At 42.6% G+C, this 19,032-nt stretch overlaps 1 protein-coding gene across 1 annotated transcript in view; it reads right to left on the bottom strand.

Annotated features, from left to right (window-relative positions):
• GPC6 (glypican 6) overlaps nucleotides 1-16,324 on the bottom strand; it is a 1,060,085-nt gene extending 1,043,761 nt beyond the window's left edge. The window contains exon 1 of the mRNA XM_068526698.1: nucleotides 16,034-16,324. Within this exon, the coding sequence (XP_068382799.1) occupies nucleotides 16,034-16,193 (160 nt within the window). The 5' untranslated portion in view covers nucleotides 16,194-16,324. The remainder of the gene's footprint in view (nucleotides 1-16,033) is intronic.
• Between the last annotated feature and the right edge of the window lie 2,708 nt (nucleotides 16,325-19,032).

Raw genomic sequence — 19,032 nt, 5'->3', positions numbered from 1 at the left:
CTGCTTTCCAAATGAGAATGGAGGCTTTTATTTAAAGGAGGAATTTTTCTGCTTGTTGTCATCTGGGCATCCTCCCTACTTTTTATGATTTCAGAACCTGCTTAAAACATCTTCATATGCAAACTGTACAGCAGCACGAGTTGAAATGTTCACAGTTTCAAAAGTGATAGAAAACATAGAAACTAACTAAAAAGTAAAGCCAAGTTAGATCAAAGAGGGCACAAAAAAGCTCACTTGGTTTCACCTTTTCTCCAGCTGGAATCACTTATTACACTATCTATGCAAGAAAGTTAGTTAAAGGGATTCAGAGCATGAACTGTTCTTTTCAGCCAACCATGGCCAAAAAAAATTGCCTCACCATTAGTGTCATCTTTGATTATCAAAATATTGATGTGTCTATTTATACACACCATACCCACTTCAACAGGGTAGCTATAATGTCTGTGAATTTTTAAAATACACAGCACAATCGTATGCTAATGTCACCAAAGGAAGGTTCGTATATGAAATGGCAGAATTATTGCCATTTAAAACTACATCTTTAAACAGAGGTTGTCACATGGGATAAATGTGGTTATCTTTTTAATACTTCTGTAGAAAATTTATTAAAATATAGAAGCCAAAATAATTGGGGGTTAAATATCATTCTTGAGTAATTTATACAATTCCCTAAGGACAGATGCATGTTCTATTTGCTTGAACAAAGATTGATGAGACTTTTCAAAATCATTGTTGCCCATTTCTTAGGGAGTTCACAGGCATGACGTATTTAACAGAGGAATTTAACCCTCCTTATTTACTATATAATTAGGGTTCATCCATTTATATGGAAGGACAAGTAATGCTGTATAAGAAATAAATTGTTCTAGTGGAGAAAAAAGGTATTTCAGAATCCTTGGTTCAGAGCCCTCACTTTCTCTCCCCCTCCCCCTCCAATATGTTACCTGTACCTGCCTTCCCACCTCTACCTGCTTTTCTCTAGGCTCCCAGCACCTTTATCACTCCATTCCCACATAGTATTGAGATTAATCATCTATATGTCTGTCTTCACTATTCTCTGTGTACCTCAAGGGCAGGGCAACTGTGGGTGTTTTTCTTTGACCAACTAATTAAAGATAACTTTGTACTGACCTGAACCAACGTAAGGGAACTTAGTTAGGTAACAGTTTAAAGTGGAATTCACAAAATTACAAGTGGTTCCTATGAACACTCCAGTGGCACAATTTATTATTCAAAGCTTCCATCATAAATAGATCATTCCAAAGTGATATAATGTGATGGCTTTATCCCTTTAAAAAGGCCTGACTTTTTAAACTAACTTTCCTCTCTATCAATTTCTTTATCTCCCAGGAAATGTCACTGCAATTTAAAGTACTCTTTACATTTAACTCCTCTAATCTTTTCAGGTATTTGAAAGTTGCTGTCAGTGATAGCTAAAATATGACACGTTTTTAAAAAAAAAAAAACATTTTGATAGACATATACGTATATATAGCAGGTGCTTCATTGGAAGAAACGTTATACTCTAAAATAAAATGAAAGCAACAAAATGCATGTTCTACGCAATAAACTCTGGTGGTCTACACTTTCACAAATTGATTTCCACTGGCTAAGCTAATATAACTTATCAGCCGCAATCTTTCAAAGAAAATATAAGGGTGTCTTTATACTACACCATTTAATTTTGATCTTACTGAAAGTTGTCTGGAAGCCCAGACCACCCCCGCAGCCAAAATCTCTTTATATTTCCGATTAAGGAGTAGTCAATTATTTATTGAGTACCTACTATGCCCAAGCTCTACGTTCTAGGGAGTACAAATGTGTGTGAACGTTCCCTCAGCTATCACATAGGCAAATTTGGGAAACACAAATTAAGAGACTCATTTAATGACGGGAGACACGATAAGAGTCATGAGAAGGCAGAATCTGATTACCAAATGAATACACAAACATTCCACAAGCTTGGCAAAAAAGGAATAGTTAGGAACTGGACGGCCTAGGACAAATTCACGACGGGGAATCTGAGCTCAACTGGATTTTTGTTAGTGGAGAAAAGTGAGGAGGACAGACCAAGCCTTGTTATGAGGTGTTAGCAAATGAAATGAGACACAGAAAGAAAATGAAGTTTAGTGAAAAAGTTTTTAATCAGACAGAAATTTCTAGAAGGATGCTTAGAAGTAAACTGGAAGGATAGTTTGAGATCTTGAATGTCCAACCAACAGGGTCGAAATTTATTCTCAAGCCACTGGAGAACCAAACTGACCTTTGATAGTTTAAGGCTTAAAATTTAAGCCAGTGGGTCTCAAAGTATGATCTAGGGACTATCAGTGTCCCCTGGGCACTGGCCCCATCTCAGAGCTACTACATCGGAAACTCCTAGCATGGAACCCAGTAGCCTATATTTGAACACACCTTCTGGGTGATTTTGAGAACCACTGGTTTAAGCAAATTAAAATAATCAAGGCAATGTTAACAGCTATATATCCTTCTGCTGGTGGCATGCGCAACACAAACCAGTGAGAATGGCCTGAAAGAGAAGTTTCAGAGCCATTTCCAAGTAGAAGACCAAAAAGATGAGAAATAAATGTTTTTGAAAGATTTGCTATTTGACATTTAACAGCATTTTAGGATCACCTTTTAACGTTCCATTAAAGCTTCTCTCTTAGAAGGAAATTAAAAGTGACTAAGTCTTAGAGTGGGGATTACAGCCTACTAGGTTTTCTCTCTCCTCTTCTGATGAAGAAATAGGCAGATTTCTCATCACGAAACGTGTGTCAGGAGGGAACTGGGAAAAAAAAGAACTAACATTTACTGAAGATTTCTGTCAGGCTGTTCACATGCATTATGCCATTTAATCCTCACAAAAAAATGTTATAAGCCAACCTATAGTATTGCCCTTTTATATAGATATGGATACTGGGATTCAAAGAGGTAAGAAAACTTTAAAATGATCAATTAGTAAGCACAAAACAAGGACTTAAGTCCTTTCGCTTCTATATGGTACCATCTGCCAGGAAGTCCAAAGATTCACATATAAACAAGGAATTCATATTATTTCCAGTTCACTTGATGTTTGAGAGATTCTTTGGAAGCGTTCATCTTGTTTATGGAATGGGGAAGATATTTTGCAAATACTTAACTGATTCAATATTTTTGCCCCTTAATTCACTGTTTTCTTACAAGCTTCCACCTCCAGAGGCATGGGTATCTGTTACTGGACCTTTTCAGGAGAAAAGTCTTCAAACCTGGATGAAGGGCTTGAGGTCCAGCCAGGAACAGAAAGGGTAGCAAACCCATCCCGGCCCCAGAGGTCACGGGAAGAAAGGAAGAACAGGGATGGTAACGGCTCCCCACGTCTTCTAGTTTCTCCTCTCTGAGCTTTGCATCAAAACAGGAAGCCAAAGAGAAGAGGGATTTCTGGCTCAAATTCTGCTTAGGACCCTGGGAAGAGATTGCCCGGTGGGCTACCTGACACCAACCTTAGGGTAAACTTGGAGACACAGGGAGCTCAGAGGGAGGGCTGCACCCACACCCAGGGGACACAGGTCTGACCCAGCAGTTCATACAGCCCTGCTGGAGGCTCAGAAAGCAGCTGAGTGGTAAACCAGAAGGTAATGAAGGCTACAGGTGGGCCAGAGGCCAGGTGAGGGACAGGTTTGACCTGTCAGGAGGCCTACAGGGCCAGAATGGCCAATGTGAGGGTGAATACTTCAGGAAAGGGGGCTACCAGGCCCTTCCCAAGTTGCACAAGATCAGATCACAAAGCACACCAACCCCAGACATCAGTTGTGTGCGGGCCAGCAGGGCCCTGGAGATGGGAGGAGCCCAAGGAAACTCCCTCTTCCCCCTGCTTTCCTGGGGAAGAGACACTCCCTAGACCCATGGAAGAGACTGATTTGCTTACCTAGCGTTTGTCGTTTAACAAACATGTATATAGCCTTTATTAAATGCCAGGCACTATTCTAAGAGCTTAAATGTTAATTCACGTAATACAATCACAACACTGAGAGGTAGGGGTTGTTAGTATCCCTGTTCACAGATGACAAAACGGAAGCACAGAGAGGTTCCGAAAAAAAGGCTACACAATAGAGCGAGAAGTCAAAGCCAGCCTCTGCTTAAAACCAGAGAAAGTATCCCACATGATCTACTGAGAAGAGCTTAATTGATCACACTAAAATTTTTTAACCATCAAGTTACCCAGCAAGTGGGAGGTCCTGAGGAAAACCAGATGGGTCATGTGAGTGAAGCAGCAAAGGAGGGAGAGGAAATCTTGTGCCTTTTCCCATTGGAGTGGCAATGTGTCTATGTTTTCAACTTTGGGGGAAAAATATGGTGGCAGTTCACATACTTCCTAAAGGTCTTCCAAAAGCTTGTACAACAGGTTGAGTTCCTGGAGTAAGGAATCATGCCTTATCTGCATGGCTGGTTTTCTCTTGTCCAGTGACCACTGGAAAATTGAAATGTAGAAGCACTGCTTGGACCTAAGTGAAATCAAAAGATGTATATTTCTCTAATTTTTTTTTAATGGAAAATGTCCAATTCGACCAGTGTTTCTCAGTAACGTTTAATTTTTTCCCCAAAAGCCCAGAAGACTGAAATACCAACCTCAGACCAAACCTTAGTTTAAAGGTCTTGAAGTTCACTTTGCAGGGAGCACAGAGCTGCCTATTCAGGAAACCCTTTACCCCTCTGCCCCACAGGAGGACAAAACGAACCGTCAAAACAACAGAAAGGGAGACAAAGGCAGATTGGATATAATTCTAAAAGTTCAGTGTACTGCTTTCAGAAAAATACTGTCATTTTTAGGATCAAAATGAATGGACTGAAAGTATAAGGGGTTTTAGAGGCTTTCTGGGGCTTCATTAATAATTTTTTCCCTGATGAGATGTTACCAAATGGAGCCACTACTAATGGTGACATGATCTCAGCTCCTGATGGGCGGTAAAATGGGACACGGAGCCCAGCAAGGTGGCAGCTGTATGGTACCGACAATATATTTATCGGAGATTTGGTTCAGTTTTTCAAATCTAACATGCCTCTGAATAGGTCCTGGGATACAGTGTTTGTACAATGTCTGTTAAAAAATGATTCTTTCCGGGAGGGGAAAAAAAAAAAGAACAGTGCTTTCAATGTTCAGTATCCTTTACATCTGCTGCTCAGCTGGAAACACTGTTAAAAGGCCATTAGAACCTTAAGGTAGCAGACCTCGAAGGCTCTGAAAGCCAGGGAGCAATTTGCTGTTTGTGTGAGAGGATCAGCCCAGCCACTTCCTTTTAAAGGGCTGAAAACAGCTTCTGTCATGAGCCGTGAAAATCAATTCCACAGGAACCAGGCTGAAATGTGGCCGAAGGTGGTACACCTACAGGCTGGCGCTGCACGGCAGAGCCTCCTTCTGGGCAACCCTGGCACCTTCCAGAAGTCCCAGACAGCGGCTCCCCGGCAGTGCCTGCGAGGAGATAGGCAGCCTGAGACTTCCAGAAACCTCCAGGCTTCTCTCTTAGGACACTGGTTCTCTCTAATGCTTCATTAGGTTAAAATGAGAATTGTCGCCCAGCATGAAGATAGCTTCAGGAAGTGTCACCCTGGGAAAAGCCTGCTCTCGCTTATTTGTATTCCATCTTTCTGTTTTTCCTGATGATACTAATTGGGAGAGAGGCTCATTTTTTCCCAAAGAATACTGTTTCAAAGCCTTTCAAAACAGAGAGCAGTTTTAAACTTTTTTTTTCAAGTACCACATCATATTTTTGAAAATAAATATTTCAGAGGAATCACAATGGCTTTGTCAAGAGTCGTACTTTATAAACTAATGGTTAGAAAGGTTAAAACTCACTTTAAAATGCGTTACAGGGCTTCCCTGGTGGCGCAGTGGTTGAGAATCTGCCTGCCAATGCAGGGGACACGGGTTCGAGCCCTGGGAAGATCCCACATGCCGCGGAGCAACTAGGCCCGTGAGCCACAACTACTGAGCCTGCGCGTCTGGAGCCTGTGCTCGGCAACGAGAGGCCGCGATAGTGAGGGGCCCGAGCACCGCGATGAAGAGTGGCCCCCGCACCACGATGAAGAGTGGCCCCCGCTCGCCGCAACTAGAGAAAGCCCTCGCACAGAAACGAAGACCCAACACAGCCATAAATAAATAAAAATTAAAATGCGTTACAGGTTTCTCAGTTATAGGAAACTGTTATTCCAGTGATAAAATGCACCTTTGTTACTACATAGAATTAAGATCAGTATAACCTATATTTTTATATATAGTCAACACTTTGTTAAACTGCAAACCTTTGTATCATTTAATAATAAGCATGTTCTGGATAAAAATAAATCGCCATTCTTTAATCATAGCAATTAGTTTACGTTTATGCATATAACTTCTTACAATATTAAATTATCTATCTTTACAGCAATAACCCAGGCTGAGAAACTGACTCAAAGTTTATTTGTTAAATATAACAAAATGAAAAAGTATAATTTCATGGTTTTTTGCTGTGAATATCTGTTGCACCTAATGTACTGTTTTAACTGGAATTTAAGTGTGATCACCCTACTTGTATTTTTTTTGATTAAAATAGAAAAACATGGGTTTATACAATTTTTACATGTCTAGTATACAAAACACATCATGAAGATCTCTGATTTTAAGAAATCCCCAAGTTCCTCTTTTTAAAGAAGGGAAGGTGGTAATTGAAAAGAGATTATATGTAATGATTTTGTTGTTGATGACATAAGATTTGCCATTTGCAACCTATTATATTCAATTGAAATTGACCTTTTATGAGAGCCATGTGGTAATATAGGTGTAATGAATATATTCTTTATGGCAGTCATATAAAAAGATTGGCCTAAGCTTTTAACATAGTACTTGACCTCCTGGTGTCTGAATACCCCCCAGTCTGTGAAAGAATATTGAATAAGATAACCACATAATCAAATGAGTAGTAAAAGCACAGTAAAAGCCTTTCACACATTAGCACTTGATAATGTAAAAGTAACAGTCAACTATGTTCCCTAAATTCAGTGCAAACATATAGCTGGAGGAGAGGCTGGAACAGATCAAGTAGGAATGTTCAGGAATCTTGCATTTCCAGATAATTAATGCTTTAGAATTACAAATTCTTATTTTCCAAATAGAGCGCCCATTATGTCAAAGATCACTTAAACTCTTCAAAATCATTTGTTAAACTTTTTGCTACAAAAAAAAAGAAAAAAATCAACGATCTTAAATTTTACCATTTTGTAAGTTTTAAAAACTCCCAATCATTGGGATTTGGAATAAAATAGGATAAGCAAACGGCTAAAGGACAACATTTCTTACTTTCTCAGGAAAAAAATTAAGGCCTGTCACTTAAAAATGCCTATAATAGCCAAAAGCATGGTGGCTTTTTCAAGTTCATTGCAAAAGTGCTATTGACGGGCTTCCCTGGTGGCACAGTGGTTGAGAATCTGCCTGCCAATGCAGGGGACACGGGTTCGACCCCTGGTCTGGGAAGATCCCACATGCCGCGGAGCAACTCGGCCCGTGAGCCACAATTACTGAGCCTGCACGTCTGGAGCCTGTGCTCGGCAACGAGAGGCCGCGATAGTGAGAGGCCCGCGCACCGCGATGAAGAGTGGCCCCCGCTTGCCACGACTAGAGAAAGCCCTCGCACAGAAACGAAGACCCAACACAGCCATAAATAAAAAATAAAAAAAAATTAAAAAAGTGCTATTGACTTCGAGCTATTCTGACCTATTAAGAAAATAATAACTGAAAGTTAGTCATCATTTTTTGGAAGACCTCAGAGTGCTTTCTTTGCAAAGAAGAGTTGCCTCAACTTCATTGCAGCCTTGAGAGGAAACACCTCTAGTTCCCTGGAATTCAGCAGAGGAGCACTGGCCCCTGCTAATCTCAGTTGTTCTGGGGGCACAAAAAGAGGAAGTCAATTTCTCAAGAAATCCAAGAAATGTAAGGAGCAAACACACTAGCTGATAAAGCCAACAGAACACAGGTGTGCAGGTCCAGAATGTATTATGCTACATCTGTAATTAAATGTGTATAAAATGAAGGGTGACCAGCTCTAAATGTAGTCTCCTTGTATCTGGAAGTCAGGAACAAATGGCTAGATCTGCACAGGAAAAACAGCTCAAGGCGGGATGGGGCAGGGGAGGGAGGGGAGGGAGGGGGGGGAGGGTTGGAATTACTCTTGACCAGAAATCTTCTAAAAAAGACCCCCAAAGTGAGTCCTACATACTCATAGGGAGCCTACCATATTAGCAAAGAATAATAGGGATCCTACCGTGAAAGAAACTTAAAATGACTTTTCCCAGTTTCCCTTTAAAGCAATGCTGTGGTTTTATTTTACTCGCGCAGAAGTGCCCAGGGCAGCTGGGTTAGGCCCCGTCTGCTCTAGGCACAGGTGATTACGGATTGAAGAGAGCCAGTCATTCTCTTTCCCTCGGTCCCCCTAGTGGTCAGTGTAGACATTTGGAAGAAAGCTGAGGAAACAGGGTCGGGGTGCGCAGTTTGGAAGCAGCAACTCTTTCTGGGTGGAGATTCCTACCCAAGGTCAAGGCGAAAAATAACACAAAATCATTGCTCAAATATGACTGTCTCCCCTGACAAAAACGTGTACTGAAAACCACATTGAATGCACCCGGAATGTGGCCCCCAGAAACTCAAAGGATGGTGCCCAGACCAACAGCATCAACGTCACCTGGGAACTTGTTAAAAATGAAAATTACAGGTCCTATCCCAGAACTCCTAAGTCAGAACTTGTGGGGACGACCCAAGCGTTCGCGTTTAACAAGGCCTCCAGTGATTCTGATGCATGATAAAGTTTATGAAGCACTGCTCCAGACCACTGGCTCTCTTCCCTAGATGCACATCAGGATTACTTGGGAAATTTTCAAAAGAAAGGAAGAGAAGAAGGAAGGGAGGGAGGGAGGGAGGGATGGAGGGAAAGTACCCTTCCCAGACCGATTAAATCAGACTATCTGAAGATGAAGCCCAAGTGCAGGTATTTTTTTTAATCTCTCACATGATTCCAGGATAGCCCTGGCTCTTTCCAACTCGAAAGAGCCAGTTGTTAAATTTTCTGGAATTTTGTGAGCCGGTTGTTGAGCTGTGAGTAGCTCAAGATCGGTCACAGTGGGAACACTTAGACCACAAAAATTGGCAAATGCTACAAATCTGGTCTCTCCACACACTACCCTCCAGAGAGCCAGTTGTTTAACATTTATCAGTTCACCACTGGCCGGAGTTGAGAAACACTGGTTTAAAGCAAGAATGCCAAATACTTAATTCAGATAGTCTGAGTCATTCCTCTCAATTTCTCCGTTACCCCTAAGTTCCGTATTAAGATTATGAAGATTAACCAAGCATTTCAGTGGCCATATACGTGAGAAAGGAGACTACCAGCCTGTCTTAGGGTATAACTGTGACTAGTTCAGATCAACAGCCATAGTCCGTTTCCTTTCTCTTCCAGGCATGGGCATAGGAAGCAATTCTGGAATGAGAAGCGTGGGTAAATCTGCTGGGGGACTGCTGAGGCTAGTCTGCCTCATCAATGGAGAGATGCACATGGGAAGAAATGGTCCCTTTCTATGCCTCTGGGCATTGCCCCTTTGCCTCTTGGTACTCCAGCAGCCATCTTGTTCCCATCATGGCCCTGACCTGGATGATGGCTGGAATGAGGATGGAAGAGCCAAAAGATGGGGAGAACCTGGGACCGGATGATGCTGTTAACTTTCTACTTTCTCACTCCTAGAACTGCTCTATGTTGGGACTTCTTCCTATGTAAAAGAATGGCTCTCAGCGATCATGTAAACTGGAACTCCTCTCATGCTTTCAGGGCCTTCTTTCCATAAAGGCAATGTGTGTGTCCTCTGCTCCCCCTCACCCCTTCCTGACTCTGTACTCACGCTTCAGAGCCCATCGCTCTTCTTCAAGGAGGCATTTCCATAACCCTGTGATCAGAACACAGGATCCTATATTTTTTCCGTTTTTTAATTTTCTTTCTTTTTACTTATTTATTTATTTATTTACTGTGGCCGCACCTCCAGGCATGGGGGATCTTAGTTCCCCCACCAGGGACCTGAACCCACACCCCCTGCAGGGGAAGCACGGAGTCTTAACCACTGGACCGCCAGGGAAGTCCCCACATGATCCTACTGAATGCTTTCCCAGTGCCAGGTACCCTGGTGCTGTGCACTTATCTCAGCCATTCACTGTTAAAGGTGCCCTTAATTTCTGCTTCCCTGCTGGGATTAAAATTCCCTGGGGCCCTATAGCCAGTCCCTGCCATGGTGACTTACACATAGTAGGTAAATAAGAGCTAGTTATTGGAAAAATGAAAAAAAAAAATGCCTAAAAGAAATGGAGAATAGGTTATAAAAATAATAACCTGAATAATGTGTAAATGTGGAATCAAATTTCTATTTCTCTTTGTTACTAACTGGTGCATTTGTTTAAAAATATTTTTCATCCAGGGTTATTAAAAACTCTTAAATATTTCCATCCAGGATTATTAGAATTTTTAAACCTTTACCCAAGAGTTAGCACTATGAAACCCTTTATTTACAAACATACCATCCAGGGAGTCAACTACACTTTCAAACACTCTCAGGTAAATCACTAAAAACTGAGTAATACAGGAGAAATCTATGAAACTACTTAAAGTCTCGTTGTGTGCCAGCTAAAGAATTTAAGAGAGCAGAATTTGGTCTGCAAAAGGATATAAGCACCAAGTTTGAAATATTAATTATTCCGTTTATACTGGCAAGACAACTCTAAGTCACCTTGCTGGCCTTGCTAGAAGTCTTTTGAGAGATGTGAATTAAGGAGGAAAAAAAGTCTTATGATGTTACTTTTGTGGGTTTGAATATGAATTAAGACTAAGCTAATGAATTATTTTATCAATAATTCCTTTACTACAGTTTTTATCCTAAACTCATATTTCTATAAAAATCTAGCGACTGAATGGTAGGTCACTTTGGTTTAAAAGGACCCAATTTTATATTTTGTTAAGTGCTCATAATATTCACCCATAATTGTAAAAGAACACTAGTCACCCTCTCACATAAATTATAATGCAATGTTTATTCTACAGTATTTTAAAGAACATAACGCTGTATATTTTAAATCACTTTTGATAGTGGCCTACATTTCTGCTCACAAGCTATTACTATGTGGCACAGTTAAAAGATATAAGTTTTATGTAAAAAAGTATATCAGTCAACTCAGATGAACTCTTATTCTCAACGATGACATATCATCTTCTAATTAAATCAGCTAAGATAACTCTGTTTGCAAGGATCATTCTAAAATTAATTCCCAAATCAAGAGTCTAGCAAGTGGTACTCCTAATAGTCCAGATTTTAGATTGCTTTGATACCTGGAATTAATGTGAATCTTTTAGTAATCTAGCGACTTGACAAATCATTAAAAAAAATTTGAAGTTCCGCTAACTCATTTCTACCTCACAGTGTTCTTCGAAAGGATTTTAAAGACATCGCCTAACTAAACAGAGGGCAAAGAAATCAGAACTCTGTGAAGCAGGCAGCTAAATGGAAATTAAATTATTTATCCCAAACTAGGAGATTTAATATGTCTCCAAAAGAGTAAGACTTACCAAACAGTGTTTTTTCATTTATGTTAATGTGATATCTACATGTAAAATTGAAAAAAGAGTTGGGTTAACAGCAAATGTATCAAATAAGTTGGTTTGCTGGGGAGCAGAGCGAGGGAGGGCTTTTCCCCCGGAAGCCCACCAAAAAAAGGAAAGGACTGCTGGACGAAGGCCAGATAAAATGAAGCATTACATATTTTGAAATTTGAAAACAATAAAGAAAGACTAAAAATGTCACTAGTATATCAGTGGAATATAAGAGAATGTTTTTTTTTAATTTTAGACTTTGAGACAGATTTTTAGATTTTTGAGATAAATTGATATTAAAGAGATGGGAGAGAATTTACTGCTTTCTTAATATCCAGCTATATAGCCCGACTCTCAAAATACCTGAGATAGGAAAAAGGTGGCAAAGTAAATTATTGAGAACAGAGTTAATTATATTTTCTTCCTAATCTGTGGAGATAAACTTCCCTCCTCCCTCTACCCCCATGATAATTTCCTGGAGTAAGTTTTTTTGGACTAACCCAATATTCAGAAAGTAGGCCCAGTGTATTGAAAAAAACCCGACACATGTTTTTACTTTCTATCTTTCATATAACCACATCTATACAATGATCGGGAAAATGCAAGAGTACACAGACAATTTAGTGGTGGTAGCGTAGCCAATTCCAGAGAACATAAAATCCAAATTCAAAGTGATTTTGAAAAATTGTAGATGTTGCAAGTAAACAGAAAAATAGCTTGAACTGTGAATGAATGCATATGGTGATTGATAATACCAGGTTATAGATGTATAGATGAGGAAAGAATTGATTTTACATGCATTCATTCGACAAATACAGAATGGCAGTGAGCAAGGTGAAGTGGATGGACTCCAGTGCCCGGGGTCAGAGTGCCTGCGTTTGAATTCTAGCCTCATCACTTGCTATCTGAGTCATCCTTGGGCAAGTTAATTATTTGTCTCTGTGTTGCTCAGTCTTTTCATCTTTAAAATGGGGATAATGATAGCATCTAAGTTACTAGAAAAAGTCAGTAAGGCAATGTTTAATGTTTTGAAAGTAGGTAATGTTTTTCAGATAGGTGCCGGGCACATAGTAATTTCTATATAAGGGATTGTTAAGTAAAGTTGCGGTAGATAAATGAAAAACATTAACCTGTAAGCCAATAAATTACCACTAGTCAGCAACACACGCATATTATAATTAATGACTCCAAGAAGGCTCAAAGCTTAAAATAGAGGCACCGTAAGCATAAAACAACATTCCCTGAATTGCCCAGACTTTTAAGCAGATGCTCTTTTCAGTTGTGAGTTCCTTTAGAAGTTGAGCGCCATCAGGATGAGTTGGATTGGAAAGTGAGATAATATTTCTGATGCTGGAAGAAACACTGGCATGTCTCACACTGACCTTTGATCAGAATAACAGTCCTAACAAAGAACTTGATGCTACATGGCTCAATATCTTCCCAGAAGATAGAACAAGAGAAAATAAGCAAGCACACTTTGAAGGCTTTTGGCTAGGTATCTGGAAACATTTTGACACCACAAAAATTACTAAGTATAGAATGGATTGCTGAGAGGGGCTCAAGAGTCTATTCCTTTGGAGGTCTTTGAAACAAGGGCAGATAGTCTATCTGATCTGCCTGGGATGGTTTAAAATCAGGGCTGAGTGAAGATTAATGGTACAAGCTGCCCCCTGAAGGCCTCCTCTTTCCCAAGCACTCTCTGAGAGTCGAACTTTATATATTACCCATCAGTTCCTCATCTGTTGAGTTTGAAGAACTCCCTTTTATCCTAGAATGGAAAAGGGCACACTATTTCACAATTGTGAGTTCTGAGTAAAACTTTAATAATGTCATGATGAAACATCATGTCCTTATTACTTCTCAGTTATTTTACCAGGCAAGCTACCTGTAAATATCTTTCAACTAGAAACAGCTCTTAAGAACCTGAAATCTGAACAGCAGTTCCTTTAAATTCATGTTCCCTGGCAGACTAACAGCACATGCCGTTTCTCAAGCAAACCAGTAAAAGTCCAAACAAGGCAAAGGATGGAAAGGAGTTGAAGGGAAGGATAACCATATACTAGATAATTAAAAGTAAATGGTATCAGGAACGAGGGAAGAGAGGAAGAGTGTGTTCATTTAATAACAGGACACCTAAGTGATCATTCCAACAGCAATAGGTAGCACTGAGTAAAGTTTACCTTGAAAAAATGTTGATCCTTAATATACAGTTATCTTTCAACTCATTTCTTTTCCTATCAGATGTGCCTCTGACCCCCCAGTGACCTATAGCTTGAGTATTCCCACTGGCACAAAGGACAGGAGGATTTAGGCAAACTCAACAGTGCCCTTAGTCCTAGAAAGTGATTTTAACAAAAGTGCACACATTTTAGAAATTGGTAGCTAATTAGCAAGCAGTGTAATTGTCAAGGGGTGGAGAAAAAAGGGGGAAAAAACCCTCTGTAGTTAAAACTCTACTGAAGGATTTATTTCAACCACTGGCAATGTTTCAGGAAAGTCAATGGGGCCTACAGAAATCATACACACCGAAAACCTTCCCTCTGATATGAAGGAGATTTGCATCGCGGTAAGGATGAACTGTAGTCTCCTGAAAGTCCCATTATCCACTAAAGAATACTGAAGCAATTTAAAAATACTTAACTATTTTCTTCTTTGAGATATCTTATCTGAAATCATGTTGGGAAATATGTGTGTTTAAAAGTTTGAAAAAGCCCAGATAAGAGGAGAAAAAGTTCCTACAAGAAGTGATCCATACTCTAAACCTTTAAAAAGTTGAATTCCCTGAGATTGGGGGGGGAGGGGAAAAAAAGCAAAGCTGATCCTTATCAATTAATTAAAAAGAATGAAATAACAGTAGACAAAGGGGAAGGAGAGTTAAGAAACTTAAGGAGCTGCGGGGGCAGTCGCTTTCTATTCACTGATTAACAAATTAAGGAGCTCTGGAAAAGGGAGAAGAAGTGACAGGGAGAGAAAAGTGGTCTTATAATTCACCACAGGTTCCGCCTCCGACTCACCAGAGGCTGCCTATGTCTGGCTCAGAATTTAAAAAGGCTCCCTGTATATAATGCTCCGCGCTGTTAGCCTGATGTGTAAGCTGTTTTTTTCAATGCCTGTATTTCTAGAAATGTGCTCATTCCAGTGTGAGTAAAAATCCCCACTTGTAGAGTTTGTGGATCAACCGCAATAAAACAGCAATCCCACTACGTATCGAAACCGTGATGTTTTAAGATCTCTGCAAAAATGCTTTTCCTCCAGCGACCAGTTCTTTGGCAAAACGCAGAGGCTGGTGGAAATCCAGCGTTTTGACTCGACCCTCCGAGGACGCTGAGGACTCCAGCTGCGGGGTCTGAGCAGCCCGCGCCCCGAGCATCTCCTGGCCTCCCTCGCAGCCACAGGATTACCTCTCCCCAACACGTTTCATTCCCCGAGCCCCCGACAAGCTCGGGTTCGGTTGGAGCTAAGAGCCGGAAAACACGCGCCCAGGCTGCCGCGCAAGTTGTCGGAGGGGCTCTCGGTGGAGGAATGCTGGTGGCCGGGCACGCGGGGGACGCGGGGTCCCAGGAGCCCGGGACGAATCCACCAGCGAGCCACCCGCTTAAGTTGATTCCGCTTCCCAGAGCGGGCGGCCGAGGCCGCGCTCAGGACGGGGCGCGGCGCCGGGTGGCCGGGGTGTCCCCGAACCGCGAGTGACCAACCGCAATCGGGGAAGCACTGAGGAACCGTAACGGGAAAGCCCGCCCCAAATCTGAAACGGGCAGCCCACGAACTCCCCTGAGCAGCCCGGAACCGCCGACGTCGGAGGCCGAGTCCCCCGGTGGGGTTCCCCCCCGCCCCAAGCCTCTCCCGCCCCCGGCCCGGGCGCCGGGCGCCGGGCGCTCTGCCTCCCCGAAGGTCAGGAGAGGGGAGCGAGGGGCGAAGGGAGTCCTCCGCGTCTCTCCACCGCCCCCGCCGGCGCGAGGGCGGGAGCGGAGAAGGCGCCACTCAGACTGTGGCGCTGGGCAAACTGCGGCCGCAGTTCTTCCAAGTTTGCCTGAGCGAGCGGCGCGGGGTGGGCGCCCCGCTCGACTATCTGCCCCCGCGCCGCGGCCGCCCCGGAGGGTGCCGGGCTCCCCGGCCCGCGCGGCCGGGGCCAACGGCAAAGGCGGCGCGAGGGCGCGGGAGGGAGGGAGGCGGGAGGGAAGGAGGGCGCTCCCGCGTGTGCACACAATGAGGCAGCCGAGACGCACACCTTCCCCCGCGGGCGAAGCGGCGGGAGCATCCGCCGCCCCGCACAGAAGCGCCGCGGCCGGGAGAGCCCCGACAGAAAAGTGAACAGCAACAGGGGGAAGGCGGAGGGCTTCCGGAGGCGCGGGGGACGCGCGGCCGCCGAGGGCTGCAGCCGGCCCGGGCCGCGCGCCCGCGCTTACCTGCTATCTCCTGGTAGGGGATGTCCGCCAGGCTGAATCCCTTGGCACCGTACGCCTGGCGGACCTCGCCGCAGCTCCGAGCCTTCACATCCGCGCCGGCCGGGAGGGACAGCAGCAGCCCGGAGAGGGGAAGAATCACAGCCCCGATCCAAGAAGGCATGGTGCAACATGCAAATCCAGCTCGGTGAACCCCGGGACCCGTGCGCTCTTCACCTTGCCCCTCAAGCCGAAAGCCCGCCAGAGCCGGCGGCGCGCTTCTCGCCGCTGCCCAGCGTCACCCCCTTCCGCCAGCCGAGGGGACGAGCAGCGCAGCCCTCTGGACTACGCTCAGCAAACTTTTATAAGCCTGATGGAGGATGGCAAGCCAACCAGGGCTGGCTGGGAAAGCAGCCGCCTCGCTGCTCTGGCCCCCCAGACCGAAAACGGTGCAATAAAAAAAGAGAAAGAGGAGGAAAAGAAATGTTTAGAAAACCACCATGGGGGTTGAGAGCTGCGATCCGAGTTCCGAGCCGCAGAATTCTAACGCGCGGCGAGCTCGGCTCGCGGGAGTGTGCGGCGAAGGTGGGGACGCGCGCCGGCTCTCCCGGGAGGGAGATGGACAGGCGGCCGCGAGGGTGTGCGCGCGCGAGTGTGTGTCGGTGTGAGCGCGGGGTTCTTGGGGCTGCGTGTGCGTGGAGGTATGTGTTGGGGATATACGGGATCCAGGGGAAACCTCAGCTTCACACAGGCTGAGGGATCCTGTGAGAGTCCTCCTGAAATAGGGAGAGAGAAATCCTGGAGACAGACACTGGAGGCAAGAGGGAAGGAAAAAGGAGGGGCGGGAGAGAAACGTGCTACACATTGCACAGCCGAAATTCAGAGGCAGAGTCGAAGGCAAAACCTGGACTGGATTTCTTTCTACTCGGTAGAAGAAGGGAGGGGGAAAAAAAGGAAAGGTTCCTATTTTCTCATACCCTGAACATCCTTCATACTGATCCGAAATGCTACCTTTAAATGCCATAACAAAGTCATCTAGACACAAAAAGCATTTTGAAGTCATTAACTTACGTTAGTAAACTATATTTTTGTGGACGTAAAGGACAACACAATTCCAATTGTTGCTCTAAATATGAGAAACAATTCACGACCTACTGAAACCCAAAGCCAGCGTAGAAATGAACAATTATAGGGGTAAACGCAAATAGCAGGGCACAGTCGTTACTCTAATTGCTGGTCTCATTTCTCTTTGACTTTGTTTTTATTTTGTAAACGCAGTTCAGGCACACATTAGAGACCAGTAGTTTTTCTTATTTTCAAATCTTGGGTTCTGGACTCAAAAATGTCCCCCTTTTAAATTTCAAATATTACATACTCTTGGATCAGAAATCATTATCTTGGGTTTCTAGTGTGTGGAGGAACAGGAAAGCTAAGGAGAAGCAGAACAAGGAAGCAGTGAGAAAATGAGAGAGCAGGGGTCTTTGGGGTACATGAAGGAAGATATTGGGGAGGGAAGTGAGGTCTTCCTTTCCTCTCTTCAAATACTCTCACATACTAGACTTACTGTTTTCTTCCAAGTTAATAGAATTCTCAAGTGGAGAATCAATTCACTTATTTCTTCCTGTCTTATACTCAAGTTCTGTGAAATGGTATCAGTATGAAAATTCTTATCAATCTTCTTATGTTAATGAACTCTGCTAGGCAGAAGTATGTGTTGAAACCCAAAGCTCATGCAGCTACTGGGGTAGTTAAATCCAAGACCAAAAAAATTAATTAATAAAAAAATAAATTTTTAAAAGGTGATGCTTACTTGTGTGGCTGTATGTATTTAGGTCAGCACATTATTCAGAAATAGCTTGGGTAATGTCCAGCTTTTTGGAGCTTACCTATAAAGCTGTGTTTTTCAGATGACAGCTATTAATGACCAGAATGACTCATGAAATTTGTCATTCTGTTTGTTATCACCATCACAGTCATAATCATCTTCATCATCATTACAACACATTAGGTACCTCTTCTTCCTCTCTTTAATTAATTCCTCCTCTTTTACTCCACCAAAAAGACTCCTGAGTTTAAGATACAACCTGATTGAAACTAAGGAAATGCTTAAAAATGAGGTTCTCTTATTTACAATTTGATTTTTTCTTCTTGAAAACTCCATAGCTAAATATATCTTTCTGAAAATGACACTCACATATTTTTTCTCTTAAAATTTTAGCACAATGTTTGCCTTCATGACATTGTACTAACTGGCAGAACTTAAGTGACTGCACTTATTTCCCTCAAAGTCTGAAATCAAGATGAGAACAAAATACACTCTAGTGTCTTTGTGGACAAAGGATAAAATGGGTAGGATTAGGAATTGCTATAGCCAAGTCATTATTTCTATGATATTTGACATGACCTTTCAACCTTCTGTTTCTATCAGAGCCAGGTTGTGGGCATTTCACACTCCAAAGGAAGGGGGTAAATACACACATAATTTATCCTCTCATCTCACACTGGGACTCATGGTAATTTACCCTTACTCTAGCAGTATATAGCAAATAATGCAATAGAAAGGACACTTGAAGTGGAGGAAGAATAGGTAAAAACATAGTATATGTGTTTTAAATTATTTGAAAATCAATCATGAGGTATTTAATGAGCATTCAATGCAACTATAAAACACTAGGTTATTGTACGTAGCTCCTACACTTGTACCAAGGCTAGTATGGAAAAAATTATAACTTAATCAGACGTAGATTAGTTTAATCCCATCAGGAGGGTGAAACAATTTAAGGTAAGTTTGTAAATTCCAATCAGACCAAAGAATTAAGTAACTTGCTTTACCGGTGCTCTCAAACCCTGCTTAGTCCACTCACTGAGTAGTGTAGCACTGTATGAAGTGGTGTAAGAAATAAAGTCAAACTTTCCAGCTAAGGGCAACAGCAGAGCCTAGATGAGGTATTGGAATGAGACTGGAAGGTCATGGACGTTTATAGAAGAGGCCTGACTAGAAAGATGAGAACTCACATTCAGGA

This window comes from Eschrichtius robustus, chromosome 18 (assembly GCF_028021215.1).
Source record: "Eschrichtius robustus isolate mEscRob2 chromosome 18, mEscRob2.pri, whole genome shotgun sequence".
NCBI classification, from domain to species: Eukaryota; Metazoa; Chordata; class Mammalia; order Artiodactyla; family Eschrichtiidae; genus Eschrichtius; species Eschrichtius robustus.
The sequence above is the reverse complement of the archived record's forward strand: the minus strand, read 5'-3'. Positions and strand labels throughout refer to the sequence as shown.